The sequence below is a fragment of the Podarcis bocagei genome (assembly GCF_964188305.1).
Source record: "Podarcis bocagei genome assembly, chromosome: 2".
Taxonomy (NCBI): Eukaryota; Metazoa; Chordata; class Lepidosauria; order Squamata; family Lacertidae; genus Podarcis; species Podarcis bocagei.
In genome coordinates, this window is record NC_138126.1 from 55,833,465 (window position 1) to 55,852,491 (window position 19,027).

The 19,027-nt window shown below is 39.2% G+C and overlaps 1 protein-coding gene across 5 annotated transcripts in view; it reads left to right on the forward strand.

The window, feature by feature from the left end:
• The window catches only part of RFT1 (RFT1 glycolipid translocator homolog), a 28,189-nt gene extending 10,266 nt beyond the window's left edge, over positions 1–17,923 (forward strand). For 4 of the 5 annotated variants that reach the window (XM_081185156.1, XM_081185157.1, XM_081185155.1 and 1 more), the window contains 7 exons: positions 406–484; positions 2,304–2,354; positions 5,086–5,216; positions 6,623–6,767; positions 8,988–9,093; positions 13,484–13,733; positions 14,400–17,923. In XM_081185156.1, the coding sequence (XP_081041282.1) occupies positions 406–484; positions 2,304–2,354; positions 5,086–5,216; positions 6,623–6,767; positions 8,988–9,093; positions 13,484–13,733; positions 14,400–14,567 (930 nt within the window). In that variant the 3' untranslated portion in view covers positions 14,568–17,923. The remainder of the gene's footprint in view (positions 1–405; positions 485–2,303; positions 2,355–5,085; positions 5,217–6,622; positions 6,768–8,987; positions 9,094–13,483; positions 13,734–14,399) is intronic. The other variant, XR_014005561.1, reaches the window with a different exon arrangement.
• Positions 17,924–19,027: the final 1,104 nt, after the last annotated feature.

Below are 19,027 nucleotides of genomic sequence, written 5' to 3' on the forward strand. Positions count from 1 at the left end.
CCTGTGGGCTACAGGAAACTTGTACAGCCTTGAGCAGAGAACCAAAAGGTTATTGGGTTTGTAATTCTGAGTAGCCATCTCCAGTTACAGAGTTCTCACAGATGATAGTATTGTATGAACCGATGCTCCATGGATGCAGTTCTGCTGCAGTTGCTGTGATGTAGCATCTCCCAAAGTGCTGTGACTGTAGAAATAATGATAGGAGTTTATATGTGAAGCCATTTCAACATACTCCTTGCACCTAGAATGCGTGTCAGGGTGCCATGTCAAGGTTGTTCACCTATGCGAACCAGCAATAGATAGTATTACGTGCATGTTGTACACAATGTACTGGTCATATTGAGGTCTTAGGAGTATTAATTCCTTCAATACTTCACAGTAATTTTATATCTATTTAACTTTCAGGAATTTGTTAACTGGGAAGAGGCTAAATTGACTTGGAGTTTCTTTAAGCAATCATTCTTGAAGCAAGTTTTAACAGAGGGTGAGTATGATAGCCTCTTCAACATCAATTTAGCCCCTCTCTGCAAACACCTACCCCCAATATTTTGCGGTTTCCAGAATTGTTTGTTTTTATAGCTTGGGTTTAGACAGCTAGGAGAAACGTGTTTGTTGTTGAAAGATACCAATTTGGTTTTGCATATTCATTGGAATGTGAAAGTTGTAGATAAAATATTTAGGAAGGCATATACTTACTTTGGGTTTTCTCCTTGGTCCTTCATGCTGTGGTTTCATTGTTAAATATTCCGATATGGACTGAATGCTTAGTGGAATCATGTCCCTATGGTGAAATGATGACAGGGTATGTATATAATATTGCTTTATTCATATGGACAAGAAATTGTACAATTGGCACTTGTAACCTTCGGTAAAAGTTTATTAGCGGCTCATAATCATTATTGGACTTGGCTCTGAGCTGATGTTGAAACAATAATTGATCAGATATCTCTAACAAAAGCTGTCTCCCCCTCCCTTTCCCCTCTCAAGTATCTATCACCTGAGATACCTCTCAGATCATTCCTAGGGTTCTAGTTCCACAGCTTCAGAAGTTTTGTCATAGTAAAGTTGTTACATTATTCACTTTGCTTAGATCTTATTTTTCAACTTCTTTTATTTCCTTACGCGGTTAGCAATACGTTTACAAATATCTATTGCTCCAAAATGCAGGGCTGTAACAAATGCAGGGATGGAACTGCTGAGAAGCAGATTTTGGCAAAGCATTAGAAAAAGTCTGCTAATGGTAAGAGCTCTTTGACAGGGGAACTAACTGCCTTAGGAGGTAGTGAACTCTCCTATACTGGAGATAATTAAGCAGAAACTAGATAGTTATCTTTCAAGGATGCTGCAGTTGCATCCTCCTGAAAAATTCTCCTTTTAAAAACAATGCTCCACCAATTAATAAGAGAAGGAACCACATTTGAAAATTATATTAAGAAGGTTTAGTAAAGTAGATTTGAAAAAAATAAACAAAAGAAAAGAAAAGAAAAGAAAAGAAAAGAAAAGAAAAGGGAGATAAATCCTTACGGGTAGAACACAGGCTTTTTGTTGCAGGTATCTATCTTCTGAGATGGTCAAGGTGTGTTTTATTAGCATCCGTCCTTTCATTCTATATTTTGCAGCCTTCTCAAGTGCCTGTACTTCCTAAAAGTTCATTTGATTTCCACAGCTGGGCTTCCTTCTAAGAGCAAGCGGGTGGGGAGACTGCCTACTGTGTACCTGAAAACTGTTTGTTTGTTTTTAAAGTGATGCCTTTTTTACTTCTAAAGAAATAATCAGTACAGAGAGATTTTTTTTTTAAGATTAGAGGAAGCTCTTCCATTAAAGACAAAATCAGGAAGTGTACTGATCTCTGCAGCTAACTTCCCCAGCTTCACAAGTGTCAGTTAAAAGCTATGGGGAAGATATCATGTGGTAATGTCTCCCATGAGATATTTTGGGGTCAGGAAATGGAGGCTTCAGAATCCTGGATAAATCTGCAAAAATCCTAAAGAAATTCTGAAGTACCTTGAGAACGATGCAGAAAAAAATGGAAGCCTCTTTCGCAGGAGAAAAGAAACTTTTGAGAAATTGGAATACAAGATTCAGCATAGTGCTATCCTGCGCTGTGGATTCTGCATTGAGCAAGCTGGGAGTAAATGACCTCCAAGATGGCTGCCAGTTCTTTGATTTTGTGATACTGAATAGCAGTGACTGGGTCCGACATCTCTTGTGCTCAGGATAAGTTTGAAATGTCTTGTTGTGCAACCGCTTGTAAGTATAATAGAAAGATAAATAAATACTAATAATAAGTATTACTTTTGTAGGTGAACGGTATGTCATGACATTCCTGAACGTGTTAAATTTTGGAGACCAGGGTAAGCAAGACATTTTTTTTTACATTGCCTTGGTTCTTGAAATTGGAAGAAGCATTCTTGGCTTACTTATTGTGATTTGTTTGCACCAACCAGCATGCTTTCATGCTCTCCTTTAAACCACAGTTTATTCATGTGAATAAGGCCAGTAAATGGTAATCTGATTCCACATTCATTTAGAAAGTCCAACATTGGCTGGTGGGCCCCCCTGCTGGCGTCTTTATTTTCTTGGATCGACTCAACGGGTTTACTCCCAGATGGTTGGACTGAGGCAATAATTATCCCAATCTATAAAAAAGGACCCATGACAGATCCGGCGAGTTATAGACCAATCAGCCTTCTGCCTATACCCAGCAAACTATATGCCAAACATCTTTATACCAAGCTAACTAGCTGGCTGGAAACCGAAGCTATTCTAGCGGAAGAGCAAGCGGGTTTCAGGCAAGGCAGATCCACCATAGACCATTGCTTCACCCTAGCCTATTTAATTGACAAATATGCCAAAAAATCCCGTGGGGTGTTATATGCAGCCTTTATCGATCTAAAGGCTGCTTTCGATTCAATTCCACGTGTAAGACTCTGGGACAAATTGAGCACCTCTAGCATAGACAAAAGACTATTATTTCTGATCAGCTGTTTATACAAAGACACGGTGCTGCATGTAAGAACTTCGTTAAATGGCCATCTTATAGGACCAGTTCCTGTCAGTAAGGGGGTCAAGCAAGGTTGCATCCTGGCCCCAGTTCTATTCAACATCTACATCAATGATATGGTTAACTGTTTGTCATCTCCGGACTTCCACGCCCCCAAACTGGCTGACAAAGCAATATCAGTGCTTTTGTACGCTGACGATGCGATACTCCTATCTCGAACAAGAATAGGTTTAAATAGGCTCATAGGTGAATTCTCAGCATACTGTAGAAGAGAGCAACTTGCAATAAACTATCAGAAAACCAAAATTATGGTTTTTGCAAGGAAACACAGACAGTACAGCTGGAGGATGGATAACCAGACAATTGAACAAGTCAAAGCCTTCAAATATCTGGGTATCGTTTTCCAGTCGACCGGGTCCTGGGATGTCCATCAAAAATGTGCCAAAGAAAAAGCTGCTCAAAGCATCAAGATGCTGTCCCGCTTCTTCTATACGAAGGGGGGCAGATACATCCCAGCAGCCCTTGAAGTTTTTCAAGCAAAACCTCTGGCGCAGTTACTGTACGGGGCGCAAATCTGGACGGGGATCCATTGCTCCAGTCTCGAAACTGTCCAGTCCAAATTTCTAAGGCAGATACTCGGTGTCCCCTCCTGTGTTCCAAACGCAGCATTACGACTCGAGGCCTGCCTTCCATCTGTGGAAACTCGGACCTGGCAGAGAACATTTAATTATTGGCTTCGTCTTAATCTGAATCCTCCTGGTCTACTACCGCTAGTAATGCAAGACTCTCACAAAAGCAAGTGGTTTAAAACTGTGCAGCAAAAACTCCTTACATGCGGTCTGCACTCACAGTCCCTACTATCAATGGGCCTCATTAAAGCAAAGAGTCTAATAGGCCAGCGCCTGAAAGACATTGAACGACAAAACAACCTGACTATCTTAAAGAAACTGTGCCCATGGTATACCTATTTTCCCCCTTCTCATTTTGATTCTCCAGCTTCATATTTGTCTAAACTAACCATCCCAAAATACAGACGTGCCTTTACATTGGCTAGATGGGATGTGCTTCCCTCTGCTGTACTCGAAGGTCGTTACCAAAAGACTCCATTTGAAAAACGACTCTGCCCATGTGGAGATGGTAACACGGAAACAGTGTCCCACGTCCTTCTTACTTGCCCCCTTTATAAAGACCTAAGGAATGAGATTATTACTCCACTCATTCTCTCCAACCCCGGCCGTTCACCAGACATTACACTGTATTTTCTATTATCTGATACGGATAGTCAGATAACAGAGAAGGTCGCGAGGTACATCGAGAGAGCTGCGAAATTGAGGGCCACCATCTGAGTGACAGACCTGTTCACCCGACGGACCTCCTTTTGCCTGTTCTTTTCTTCCTTTTATCCCTATTCTCACTTTTAACTCTTGTACAGCTGTGGCCTGTTGGCTTTGCTAATAAAGTTTTGAATTGAATTGAATTCATTTAGAAATGTGGTAAGTCTGCAGATGAATGGCTATAAAATAAGTGCAAAGGCGGCAGCTTTCTTTTTAATTTGAATATGGAAATGCATTTAATTATGTTTGGAACTTTAAAAGTGATTTACCTCTTCTGCTAGTGCAGGGCTGTCCAACTTCTAAGAAACTGGCAGTGATCTACCCATTGTTGAGCTTTTTTTGGAAAAGCTTCATCAAAGTTGTTGAGCTATTTGGGGGGAGGATAAGCCAAAGTTGTTGAATCGACCAAGGGCATCCCGCGATCAACCGGTAGATTGACCTCTTGGACACCCTTGTGCTAGTGGAAGCCAGCACAAGGACTCTTGCTAGTGCAGTAGGACTTTCTACCATTCTACCCCCATGCACCCATCACACCACCCTCAACTCCACTCTGGAGGCCCAGAAGAACCCTCAAAACAATGCATGGGGGGGGGAGATTGGGGGAATTGTTCTGTTGGGCAAGTAGAAATGTTTGCACTGGAACGGTTGCCTTAAGTGCTGCATCCATTGAATTTTTTCCCTTCTTTTAAATCAAGCAATAATTTTACTATTAAACACTTAATTAGATGTTTCTGTTTATTTATAAAGGAGTGTATGACATAGTGAACAACCTTGGTTCTCTGACGGCTCGATTTATATTTTTGCCAATAGAGGAGAGTTTTTATGTTTACTTTGCTAAGGTTCTGGAACGCGGAAAAGATACCAGGTTTCAAAAACAGGTAAATTAGTCTTATTGTTCAGTAGTCTGAAAATGTACATTTAAAGCGAAGGATAAATAATGTTTATTGATTTAAAATTAGTGTATGCCAACTTTCACTGGGCATTTTACATAAATAGAATAATTCCTGGGGTTGGATCCAATGTTGTTGATAGGGAGGAGACTATTTTCACCTGCTTGACCCTTTTCTTCTCTTCCAAAACATCCCACACTGTTCTGATGGGTCCTCTCTACCAGATTTGGGGATGGCTTCAGAGGGGAGGGTGAATATATGGGGGGAAACCTTTTGTTTTCTGCTGACAGAAGCCTACTCTAAACCAAGAAGTTTTCTGTTATCAGGGTACCATTGGATAAAATCCTTTCAAAATACTAGGTTTGACAGATAATTATGGGGGATGAAGTGAGAATAAAAGTTAATTGTGCAGTCATTATCAGAGATAAGTAGATGATAAGGTTATGGCCGTTGTCTTATTTGTTTCAATTTTTAACAATGGCTTTTAATACTTTTTTTTCTTCATAAGTAGCCTTGAGTAAGATTTATCATAGAACGAGTATGCATGTTGAAATAAATAAATAAAAATAATGGGTTGTATTCAGCAAATATCTACTCACAGTAGAACTGTGGAAATTAAATGTTGGTTGAGTACAAACCAGTAAATTTAAATAATGCTGTGGTCCTGGTGTGTATATTTGTCAATCTACTGAAATTATATGGTTGGAGGGGGGTCTACGGTTTAAAAGGACTTGGGGCAACTGAAGAATGTGTATTTGAATGCGACTTACTGTGGTTAGGAGTGAGCTATTAGTGTCTAAAGAGACACTGTGCCTATTTTTAGTAGAGAAGCTAAGGTATGCTCATATATCTCACAGGAGGATATTGTAAATAAAGTATTAGATGAGTTCAGGGTCAAATGCTCTAGTTAAGCATAGTTTTAGTTCAGGAACTATATTCTATATCATACAGTATGATCTCTTATTTTTAATTTTAACTTATTTTCTGCAGAGGTAGAAGTTGCATACTGTTGTGTAATTTACCAGAAGTGTTAGTGTTCTTGGTTTTCTCTGATGCATTAGAAGCTAGTTTTTGTCAACCTGTTTCCTTTGTCACAGCAGATTCTCAGGCATTTCCTGATCTTCTATTTAATGAAGGGTTTTGTGCAGATTAATTAAGTTCTGCCTGGAACTTGCAGCACATTTGATATATAAATATGGCTGCTATTGAATATGTTCATACTTCTATACACAAATAGTCTACAATTATTATTGAAAATTATTATAATTTGCCATTAACTAGCCAAGTAAAAATAGTGAATTGTAAAATCTAATTATTCCACATATAAATTTAACACAGTAATCTGGCATATGTTGTTTTGTTTTGCCTATTAAATGAATGCAATTCTTTTTTAGGATGATATCTCCATGGCAGCAGCTGTATTAGAATCACTGTTGAAACTTGTGCTTCTGATTGGCCTGACTATTACAGTTTTTGGTTATGCATATTCCCAGTTGGCACTGGATCTTTATGGAGGTTCAATGCTCAGTTTGGGATCAGGTAATGTCACATCGCAGCTGCCTTTCTGAAAAGTAGCTTCATAAGCATCAAACATTTTGTGAAAGCTTCCTCACTTTGCTTTTTATATATGAAAATACTATATCCACATGGAAGAACTAACACAGAGAATCCGATCCATTCGCATTGCATGCCCTACGATGTCTGTTTCAGAAATGGTGCTTTTCCTTGTGTTAGGAAATTTCATTATGTATACCTTATGGAAGAGCAATCTAGGATGGTCGCAGTATGACATTTTGCATGTCACTTTTAGTGCTGAGAGAAACAGGACATCTCTTTTCAGCAGTGTTAATCATTGTATTCTTGAGTACTTAGCCCTCTTGAAGATAGTAATTACTACAATATTGGGATATAAATGTTTAAAAGCTCTAAAAAGAAGATAAGATGGATTCCTCAAAAAATTGATCCAATACTGATTAATAGAGGAACGTTCATTTTCTATATTATATGCTGTTGCTCAGCAGAACCCGTCTTAGGTCAGGCTTCCTGGCATGCAGTTTGAACTTTGTGGTTTTAAAAATTATCAGTAGAACAGTTAACTGGAAATAATCAGCAGCTACATTCATTTATTTATCCAGATAAACATGCATAAGATCAATCTGTATTAGCAAAGCTGCTATACTGTCTTCAAAAAGGCCTTTGAAACTGTGTGGCAGAGTTCCTAGTAAGAATTGTTGTCCTGTTCCAGTTAGGGGCGTGAACTCACTTCAGAGAAATTGTGAACCCAGACTGAATCAGGCTGCTTTGGAGAGATTTGGTAGCTGTTTGAAGCAAAGCAGAAGCCCTTCAGATTGGTTTTAAGCTAATCAGACTGTTCCTGAACATCCAGGCCTAATTCAGAGGCACATAGACACTGGGTCTTTTAAAATTCATACTTTCCCCGCAGCTCTCCATATAAGCAAAATGCCAGGGAGGGAAGGAGGAGGAGCTTTGAGATTGATAGCACTATCAAAAAATAGAGAAGTAAATAAAATTTCTATTTCACCCTTATTCCCAATGGAGCAGATCCCATCTTCACTCTTCCAATATCAAATTTAAATGTGACTACTCATCCCCTGTGCATTTCACCAATTTCCCCATGACATATCTCTCCTCTCTCTCTCTCTCTCTCTCTCTCTCTCTCTCTCTCTCTCTCTCTTAAGCAAACTCAAAACTTAAAGTCTACTTGCACAAACATCCCTGCACCTATTTTTTCTGATATTTTGTAGGCTTCATCCACTCACAAACTGCTACTGTTTCTGTCAAGTTCATCCAATTCTGTAAAAAAGCAAATAAGCTGTCACTGCTTATTGATTCTCCCGTTATAGTCAATGGTGTGGCATGAAGCTTCACATTTTCTAAAGTGAAGTTCTGATTCAGTCACAAAGTGAAAAGTGTCCTCCAAAGCAGTCTGAACTGAATTGACTCACTTCTTGAAGTGACATTGAAATTGAATTTTGTATTTGGTGCATGCCCCTAGTTTCAGTCAGAATTGGGTACAGTGGTATCAGATGGAATATACTTTTTGTGCTTCTGTTATTTATTTCAATAAAGTACCCATCTAGAAGTGATAATTCATCATGGTTGAAGTGAAAAGGGAGGAGGCCATGTGTCCATTTGAATTGTGAGACCGGGTGACTGAGTGGAAGGTAACAAAGCAGAAGAAAGAAAGGTCTTCTTCCTCTCTTGAACATATATTGAATTTTGCAGATGCCAAGAGTGATATGGGGTTGGGGAAAGAAATCAAGGAGCTCTCCAACGTATTGTGGTAATAAATTACTCCAGTCTCCCTCATATTGGTTGGATAAATGCAACAAAAACGGGCAACATTTTCTAGACTGGGTCTTAGAACTGCTTGTCATAGACCCACCAGAAGAGTGGCAACAACCCTGGACTAAATTCTAAATGTTGTCCGTGACTTAGTACAAAATGTCGTACTGTGGGTGATTTCTGACTAAGTCATGCTCAGAGTAGTGTCACTGAAACAAATGGACCTTCTCAGAGTATTACTAACATTGGATATTGGCCATTCTGTCTTGCTGCTCAAGAAACAGTAGGGATATATTTTGTTATGAACATATTTTTTTAAAAATAACATGGATTGCAAATTGACAGTCTGATGCTGTTATAATTCATTAATGACATGTTAAATTGCGTTAATGCACAGATCTCAGCAATAAGGGGTTTCATTTTACTAATCCTCTTGTCATAATATTTTCACAGGGCCAAGTCTCCTGCGTTGCTATAGTTTATATGTTTTGCTGCTTGCTGTTAACGGGGTAACAGAATGTTTTACATTTGCTTCAATGTGTAAAGAAGAAGTGGACAGGTGAGTTTAAAAAGGGCATAGTTCCATACTATTATTTAGCTTTTCTTTGATTTCATGTAACTTTGTATGAGGATATTTTATATAATACACACCTCAGAATAATGTGCCTGATAACTGCTTGATGTGTCCCGTTGCTAGAAAATGTAATGATATGAGGAATAAGTGCTTACATTTGAATATCTTACATGGTTGGGAATCCTGGGAACCTTCTGAAGGGTGTGGGTTATAATGACTCTTGAATAGGTATTTCTCTGAAATAGAATACATATATTCTGTTCTTTCTGTTTCAGAGCTACTTATCTTTTTTCTGACTAGACTCTCCCATTCTTGCTTAACTGATAGTTCAGACTTGTCCACTGTCATAGGAAATGGGATTTAAAGTGGTGCATTCTAAAAAAAGCATTGAAATAATTCAGTAGGTACTAAAAAAAAATCCTATGTTCAAATAATAATATACTTTAAAGTATATGTACTTACAGATCTAGATGTGTGCTTATTATTACAAGAGAGAATGCTGTTGCCCTCAGGTCCTGTTTGCCATAGTTGGCCACTGTGAGAACAGAGTGTTGGATTAAATGGGCCTCTGCTCTGATCCAGCGCATTCTCCTTACGTACTTAGATTATTATTATTTATTGAATTTATATACTGCCCTATACCCAGAGGTCTCAGTGCGGTTCACAAAATAAAATCAAAATATAAAACCACAAAATACATAATCAAAATAAAAACAACCAACCCAATTGTAATGATCTCTGGCAGACTCTCTGGCAGTTTTATGTACGTTTATTAACAAAAAGAAACATCCAGAACATAGTTTCTCGCCTGCTCTCATTGATTTTTTTTCCCTTATAAGTGCAGAGCAGGTCATAATCATAGAATCATAGAATTGGAAGGGACCACGCGGGTCATCTAGTCCAACCCCTGCAATGCAGGAATCTTTTACCCAATGTGGGACTCGAACTCACAACCCTGAGATTAAGAGTCGCATGCTCTACTGACTGAGCTATCCCAGATGATAGTTGTTCAGTCATTGCTGCTCCCACAGCAGGAAGGACGCCAAACTCCCACCTTTCCCCTCTTGCCCTTCCGTTGCCCTCTTATCCAGTCTCCTAGAAATGGGACTGAGAGGCTGCCCTCTGCACTTTCACTCGACACAGTCTCAGACTTCTGCTTATCTGCTGATTGCCTAGCAATTCTCTGGCTGCCTTCCAACTCTTCCTCTTCTTGAGAGCTAACAGTGTCTTCCTATGGAAGGGGAGTCGAACTGCCCTTTCTCGACTGTCAGCCAGTTCTCATCTGCAGTCTGTTCCTCTTCCACTTAGCTCAATTTCTGAGTCTGACTCTTCTTCCGTGCACTGGTGACCCACGTTCCTGACACCAATAAAGCCCCCCCCCCCACATTTTAAAAGGGCATAGGATGTCAATCAAATCAACCAAAGGCCTGGTTAAAAAGGAACATTTTTGCCAGGCACTTAAAGGGGTATAATGAAGGCACCAGGTGAACTTCTCTGGGGAGAGCATTCCACAGATGGAGCCACTGCAGAGTAGGCCCATTCTTGTGTTGCCACCTTCTGGACCTCTCGAGGAGGAGGCACACAAATAAGAGCTTCAGAAGATGATCTCAGAGATCCTGGAGAGCCAGTGTGGTGTAGTGGTTAAGAGCGGTGGACTCGTAATCTGGTGAACCGGGTTCGCTTCCCCGCTCCTCCACATGCAGCTGCTGGGTGACCTTGGGCTAGTCACACTTCTCTGAAGTCTCTCAGCCCCACTCACCTCACAGAGTGTTTGTTGTGGGGGAGGAAGGGAAAGGAGATTGTTAGCCACTTTGAAACTCCTTAGGGTAGTGATAAAGCAGTATATCAAATCCAACCTCCTCCTCTTCTTGCGGTTGGCCTCATGGTGAGCCCTCTCTTCAGTGTGTAGATTCTAATGCCATGTACTCTACAGACGTCTGTGTTTGCTTGGGGTACCTTCTGTGCTGCAGTAGCTGAAGGATCTTTTAAGTCCCATCTATCTTTATAGAAATGTCACATTGCTGAAAACAAATGTTGAGCTCCATGCTGTTTTGAGATTTTGAGTTACATATTTAGGGTAATGCAATGTACTTTGCTGGCCACTGTCACTGCAACTGAGAGAGTGAGAGAGAGGTTTTTTTTGTTATTTCATTTTAAATTTGCTTTTTTTCCAAGTACAATGCACTTTTATGGCTGTGGATTTGTAAAATGTGATTAATTGGAAACTACAGCACCAGTAAATGTATCCTCTAGTGAAAGAGAGTATCCTTGAAGATGCTCATTACAGCATTCTAGACGAAGATCAGTACAATGTTGACTTATCCTCATTTATCATTTTCATGAATTAGTTATTAGCTCACATTTCCTTTACATGTGTGTCTTTGTGAACTAATGAAGCCGTCTGACATAGTACAACTGTGTGTCAAGTAGAGATATGAACTCATTTGGAATAAAGTTTGGGATAATATGCAGGGATCTTGTGTCTTGGGAAAATATTTCTGCAAGTTAAATGTAAATGGAGAGGGGGAAGACGATGTTCTGAACTATCATAGAATTGTAGAGTTGGCAGGGACCCTGAGGGGCATCTAGTTCCATCCCCTTGCAATGCAGGAATCTGAACTAAAGCATCCCCGACAGATGGTCATCCAACCTCTGCTTACTTTCGTTTTGGGACATCCCAAGATACCATTATAAGCCTGCAACCACAGAGCAGAAAAATAAATATTGAGAGACAATAATTTTAAGACCCTTGTCCTGCTCTCCAGCATAATCAGTGTTATCTTGATACTAGCTGCTCTAGTTATCACATGTGTAATCTCACCAGTAAACAATGTTCTCAAGAATTTATTAGCACTTCCTTTTAGAAATAAAACTTTGTAGCTATTTAACTGAAGAAACCTTTAATGCTGAGATGAGAAGAGATACCAAATAACCATTTAAATATAAACTTGAGGTGTACATTTTTAGGCTCCAACATATGTATTTATGTGATTAGGAGTTGTTTTAAACTGTTTTTCATATTGGGTTTTTAATGTTGTTCGTGGTGAGTGCTGTGGCCTGGACAGATTCCCAGGAACCTGACAGAGTTCCCTGAAGGGCCACAGACTCCAGGCCTAGGGTTCCACAACCTTGGTTTAGAGTTACAAACCCCAGGTTTATGTGCCTACCCCCCCTTTCTTTCAGGTAGGCAGAAGGAGATCAGAACTTATTGCTTTCTTTTTCAGTTAAAAGTAGTTTGTTTTCTCTAAACTCAAAATCATGTTTAATCTTAACAATGGTATGTTTACCTGTCATTCACCTGATGTCACATAACGTCAAGTGATTCAGCTTGAAAGGAGTGCACAAGCATGTATTCCCAGTTCTTCCTTTTGAGCTATAATGCGGCATTTTTAAAGTTGGCATGTCTTTCTGTGGTAGCAGGTGCCCAAATTTACCTCTGCTCTGAAAGAACAACTACCAAGTTGGGGAGTGCAGTATTAGAAATATATATATATATATATATATATATATATATATATATATATATATATATATATATTCAGTGTAATCATGTTTATAAAGCACATTTTGTAACAACATAATTATATTTAAAAACAGCTTATTGTGTCACTAAAATAAACAAACATGAAGTCCTTTGTAACAATATTAGATGTGTTTTGACCATTACTTTTTAATCTACATCTCCAGTGTCACAATAATCACAATTTCATATATAAAAATATTGAAAGTAATATCCTGCCTCTTTGCCCAATATAGTATAATAACATCAATGGTATAATAGTGGTTATATTTGTAAAGTAGACAGAAACGGAGTGTTCAAGGTATTATGATTATGAAGAGCAGGCGGAAGTGATTGAATCTCTCTCTTTCTCTCTTACTATGTCTGGAGCACTCCTGCTTTTGCTCAGATGGATAAGTTGTCTGGTTAAAGAGGCTAGGGGAGAAAGTGGACAACTTTTGAATGTCATATTAGTTCAGAAAATAAGCCAATCTATTTCTAATTTGGGTGTGGGTGTGGGTGGGAGGTAGCTCGGCTTACTTTCTGAGCCAATGGTTGGGAGTTGATCCATCTCTATTGCTATTCTCATATTACCGATAGGAAGCTGGTATATAGTAGCTCATCTATGGCTATCTATTGAGTTAATAGATACGGGAAGATTTTTATTGGTGACTTGCTGATGAGTCATAAACAAATCTCTTAACTACTAACAATTGAGACTTAACATATATGCTACCAGATATGGGTCTGCAGCACTTTACCATTGATAATGAATTTTCCTCCTCCATCCCATTCATCTTAGAAAGCAACTTGTCAAGCTCGTAAAAGACGAATACTGAAACCATACAAACTGTTCCTTTTTTGTTTTGTTTTTAGGTACAATTTTGTCATGCTCGCTTTGTCCTTGGTTTTTCTGTGCATGTCCTATTTCTTGACCTATTGGCAAGGCAGCATAGGATTCATCTTTGCAAACTGCTTCAACATGGGGATCCGAATCGCACACAGCATCCGCTACATCCACAACTATTTTGCACAGAGCCCTTATAAGCCTTTAAAGGGCCTCCTTATATCACCATTGCTGTTGGTAGTTTATGTCATCTGCGGAGTGACCACGGGCTTTTCTGAGGTGGGTAGTGCTTTTTCTTTGTGCTTTTGTTCTGCCAGAACAAGTGAATAAAGTAGTCCTTTATTTTGCTAGTAAGTAACCGGTTAGTTAGTTCCGGTTTATGATGTACACAGAGCATATCTACAGATATGCATAAGATATTGAAACATACCCACATGTAGAGAATTAATTTTTTTACGCTTTGAAATGTTATTTCTTTCTTTGTGTTATTTATTTATTTAAAAAGTTTCTCACTCAGTTTATCATAGCAGTGCACAACTTATTTTTACGCACACACAAAAATATAAAACTCATAAAGGTGCAGCCTACAGTAGACATGAATGAGTGAGCTGATGATTCAAATGCTTGGGTGAATAAAATTGCTGGTGGAAACACTAATGAAGATGCTAATGAACAGTCTCTGAGGGAACACCGTTCGGTAAAACAGAGTGACAGAAGTTTGTAGCACCTAGACTAGCTTTTATGTGATTGTTTGGCCTACCTAAACTATCTTATAAACACAGGGAGGCTTTACTGGGTTGTAGTTTGGTAAGCATTGGTGCAAAAGTATTACTGTGAAGAGAATTACCAGGTCTGTCTGATATCTGAATCGGAGCATGAACCATAACTTAAAATAATATATTTCTTAAAACAGTAAGTTAACATTCTGCCTTTCTTTCTTCGTAGGTGTTCCTGTGCTGTGATAAAGGGTGGCTGGCCAGGTTAATTCACGTTGCTGTGGGAGCACTGTGTTTTGCAGCAACTCTTGCCACTATATTCTTCACAGAGACCAAGCTGATCCATTTTGTTAGGAAACACATTTTGTCAAGATATACCAAAGAAGTGCTAAAATAATCATGTACAGGCTAATTTCTGTACAGTGGTTCCTCTAGATGTGAATGGGATCCGTTCCGGAGCCCCGTTCGCATCTAGAAGCAAATGTAACCCGTGTCTGCGGGTCACGTTTTGGTGCTTCTGCGCATGTGCGTGACGTCATTTTGAGTGTCTGCGCATGTGCAAGCGGTGAAACCCAGAAGTAACGTGCTCCGTTACTTCCGGGTTGCCGCGGAGTGCAACTCGAACACGCTCATCCCAAAGCACATTCAACCCAAGGTATGCCTGTATATGAAATGTATATATTTGCTATGGAGGAGATATAGGGAGAATTAAATATGTAACTACTATAATATACAGGTGATACTGTCCATGAAACGTACACAACTGGTAACAAGGTAATTCACAGCAATTTAAGCTGATACAGTTGTTCAAAAGTCCAAAATTATACCCGTGGCAAGCAACTTGATAAGTTTACAGTGGAAGGTTACAGCTGCCCGGTATATGAATGCAAATATTACGCTTAATCCTCACTTGCGGAAACCAGTAGCTGGAAAGTACTGGGTGATGCTACACTAATGTCACATTGAACTGTAATATACTTTAGAGACTGGAGGTGCACATCACCTGACTGCTTCTTAACTCTTGACACTTAGTTTACTCCCAAATTTTATTCTAATCCCAAGACAAAAAAATAGTTAAGTACACTGGAGTCCAGCTATTTGCATTGGCCAGGGAGGAAGTGTTTTTTTTGGGGGGGGGGTGGATTTTGCTGTGGCAGCATGAGGCTGGTGCAGCAGAGAGATTGGATTAGGCCTATTTCTGGTAACAAACCAGAATGTCCCATTTGGGAGGTATATGCTGCTGGTATCTTTTGCTTAGGTGGGCCCAGCCAGGAGTTTGAGAGAGGTGGCGGCCCCCATGCCAGGACAGCCGTGCAAAACGTGGTGGATGGGACAGCTCTGCCTCATCAAAACACCCTGCAGTTGGGTGGATTGCTGTCTTTAATAGGTAGTTTGTCTGAAATGTCATGTAGCCATGCAAAATTGTTGTTGGACTATGGCGCATTTAGGTTTGAATTGCTTTATTTTATTGTGCCTGAGCCTGGAAGGCACTATAAAAGAATTTAAATTAATTTTTTTGCTGCCCTTATAAGATTATTGCAATCTAGACAAGCATCTCTGGCCCCTGTAAAAAGTGCTATTTGTAGCACATAGCAGAAAACCCCTTAACTACATTGGGACCTCTGAAGAAAATGAGATTTCCACCCCCCCCCCATGTATTCTATATATCATGATTTACCAGTAATTCTTAAAACAGTTGTTAGTAAAAATGGATGGAAGAGGCATAAAACAAGCACAGGATTTTCATATATTGATGCCTTAACTATTTTAAAAATAGTTTTGAGGGCTTCTGTAAGCTAATGTTTTGCTAGCCTTATAGGGGAACAGGAAGATTGGTAAACACAAAAGCCAGAATACAGTATTACAAGAATATATATGGACAAATAAGGTTTGTTGTCAGTAAAACTGAAACTTGAAAAGTATTAAGTACCTAACTGTTTACTATAAACATCTCTTATTTTGTTTAACACAAACAAATCAAGCCTAAAAGTGACTGTTCCTATTTCCTTCAGCTTGAGGTATTGCAATGTATAGGATTGCACTATAAAGGCCTCATCACACCTAAATTTTTAACAAGACTATAACAAGTGTGTGTGTGTGATGTGGTAAGAGTGTCAGCTGAATCATATTCTGCAGTATAATGAGACTATGGTTGAGGAAATATGTTCTGTGATTTACAATTAGAAAATGGTTCAGCTGTCTGTTTTGAAAACTGGACATGTAGGAGACATAATTTGAGGGGAGTCCATACAAAATTTTGGGGAAATTATTATTATGATGAATGAGTTAAACATTTGCTAAGAGAGTAGCATGTTGACAGATGCTGTGCATTTTTCTTTTATGGACTATGCTAGGGTATTTTTTAAAATAGCCATTTGTACTTCATCTTGTACTGGGGAAATGGTTTGTTGTGTTAGTTTAAGGGGCACATCTAGTATGTGCTGTTTTGACAAATAGTACTCTTGGTATGTAGTTTTTTTTCTTATTGAAGAGACATTTTTCTGCCCAATGTTAGTCAATAGACTTGATTATTCTGCTGTTGCCAGGTAACAGTTTTTGGCCAATCTTAGCCTCAGGAAGTACAGAAGCTTGCTGTTGCTAGGCGAGATTCACACAGGCCAGACCTCAGCCTTGAAGAGTTGTCCAAAATGTTAACAGTTAAACCAACAGGTTGTTAAATTGAATGTATTTTTTATAATATATGTTTTCTAGCATGTTCATGAAATGTTCTTGTGGAATCAGGATTGACTTCTGTTCTCTGCTCATAAGTATGCATACATTGCCAATTCATTGTTTCAAAAAATGTCAGAAACAAATTAAAAGGTTTCTATAGAGGCAACGCCTTTTTTTAGTTAAATGTATAATTTGTCTCCAGAGTTTGCAACTGTTTGTTATCTTGTATGGCAGGGATATACATTTAAGAATGCAGTAAAGTTGTAGGGGGCCAAAACATACCTGTGATTGTAAGCTGTGATTAATGAAAGTGAATGGGTCTGTTCTTCTTTGTTGTTGGTTAAAACTGTATGTCTTTTGGGTTGCTGGATTTTAGAAATTCTGCATTCCTTTCACTGTAATTCTAAACACACTAATGAGCAGGCTTTGTTGAATGCCATGGGACATACCTCTGGAGAAACGTGCTTAAGATTGTAATGCAAGACCCAAAATGAGTAAAAAAAATATTAATGTTAAAATTGAATAAGTCCTTAAATTTGTACTTCTGAAAGAAAAACATCCTTGGTTGCTAACTTGGGTGTGTGTGTGTGTGAATGTAAAAGTGCTAGTGGAAAGCACACTTGGTAGCAAATGTCAATCAACTTGTGAGGCAGTTGCTAAAGGTATGGTGTTGAAAGATGCTTTCTTCATTGCTATCTTTGACCCATTGACTTATTTACAGGCACACTCCTGATTCTGCCTTGTAGGGTCATGTGTAGGCACTGCACGAGTTGTAAATCAAATGTTTAAATTATTTAATTTTGATTAATTTTCCCATGTAATCTTACCTACAAAAATCCATACCACAGCAAATACGTATCCTACAAGATAGACTAAACAACACAAACTGCCTCTCTGGAATTAGTTTTAACATTTCTCCAAAGTTTGATATAATCTGAATACGTATTATTGAAGCTCTGCCTTATAAAACAAAAAGTTGGAATATTTTATATTCTGAAAGTGAAGGCAAGTCTGGTTCTATTTTCTTTCCTGTCTTAATTTTATTATAATAAAAAAGCAAATCTTACTCTGTTTTGATAACTCTTTGTAGTTTATATAGATCTCCTTCTCCAAAGATTCTAACTGTGGTCTATAAAGAAACTGTGGTCTCGTAATTCCTTAAAATGGGAATCAGGCCAGATGTTGTTGAACTACAACTTACATCACCTCTGGCTATAGTTGCTGGGGCTGGTGGGATTGTAGTTCAGCAGCATCTGGAGGGTTACATTTTTCACACTCATGCTATAAACTATGGGAGGCATTCACCCACCACATCCTATTAGCATTAAGGTTTCCAGTTGTGTAGTAGGACTCCCCCCCTCCTCCCCATGCATGTGACTTGCACCCTCTGAAAATCTGCCCCAGAGGGTTGGGGGACCCCAGAAAAGATTTAGGGAGAGGAGATGTGAGAAGAACATGCAATTGCACAAGGAGAAATCCTTGCACTGATGGAAGCAGAGACTATATTGGATCCCCCCCTTTGGAGTGTTGAAAGAAGAAGAGTTTGGATTTGATATCCCGCTTTTTCACTACCCGAAGGAGTCTCAAAGCGGGTAACATTCTCCTTTCCCTTCCTCCCCCACAACAAACACTCTGTGAGGTGAGTGGGGCTGAGAGACTTCAGAGAAGCGTGGCTAGCCCAAGGTCACCCAGCAGCTGCATGTGGAGGAGCAGAGACGCGAACCCGGTTCACCAGATTACAAGTCCACCGCTCTTAACCACTACACCACACTGGCTCTCCAGTGTGAAACTGGCTCTTCAGTTTAAACTGAAAAACAGTTTAAACAGTTTGGGGGAGAGCTGTGAAGTATTTATCCTGTGGGCAGCTATGGAACTGAGGCTAAAGTTCTAAATGGAAAGAACATGAAATAAGACAGAGCAGATACTGGGTTGAAAGGCAAAGAGCTTAGATAAACAAGAGTGAAAGGAAACTGAGGAAAGAGGAAAAGACTGCCTGCAGTCAGGACAATGGAAGTGAGTTGGTAAAGGAGTTGGAAGGCTGCAGACCAAGGAGGGGATGAGGGACGAGCATTGAATTTCATGTATTTTGATTCCAGACCTGTAAAACAGATGATTATCAGACTTTTCTCTGTGCCATATGTCTGAAAAGAAATTTGGGCTTAATAATAATAATTAATATTATTA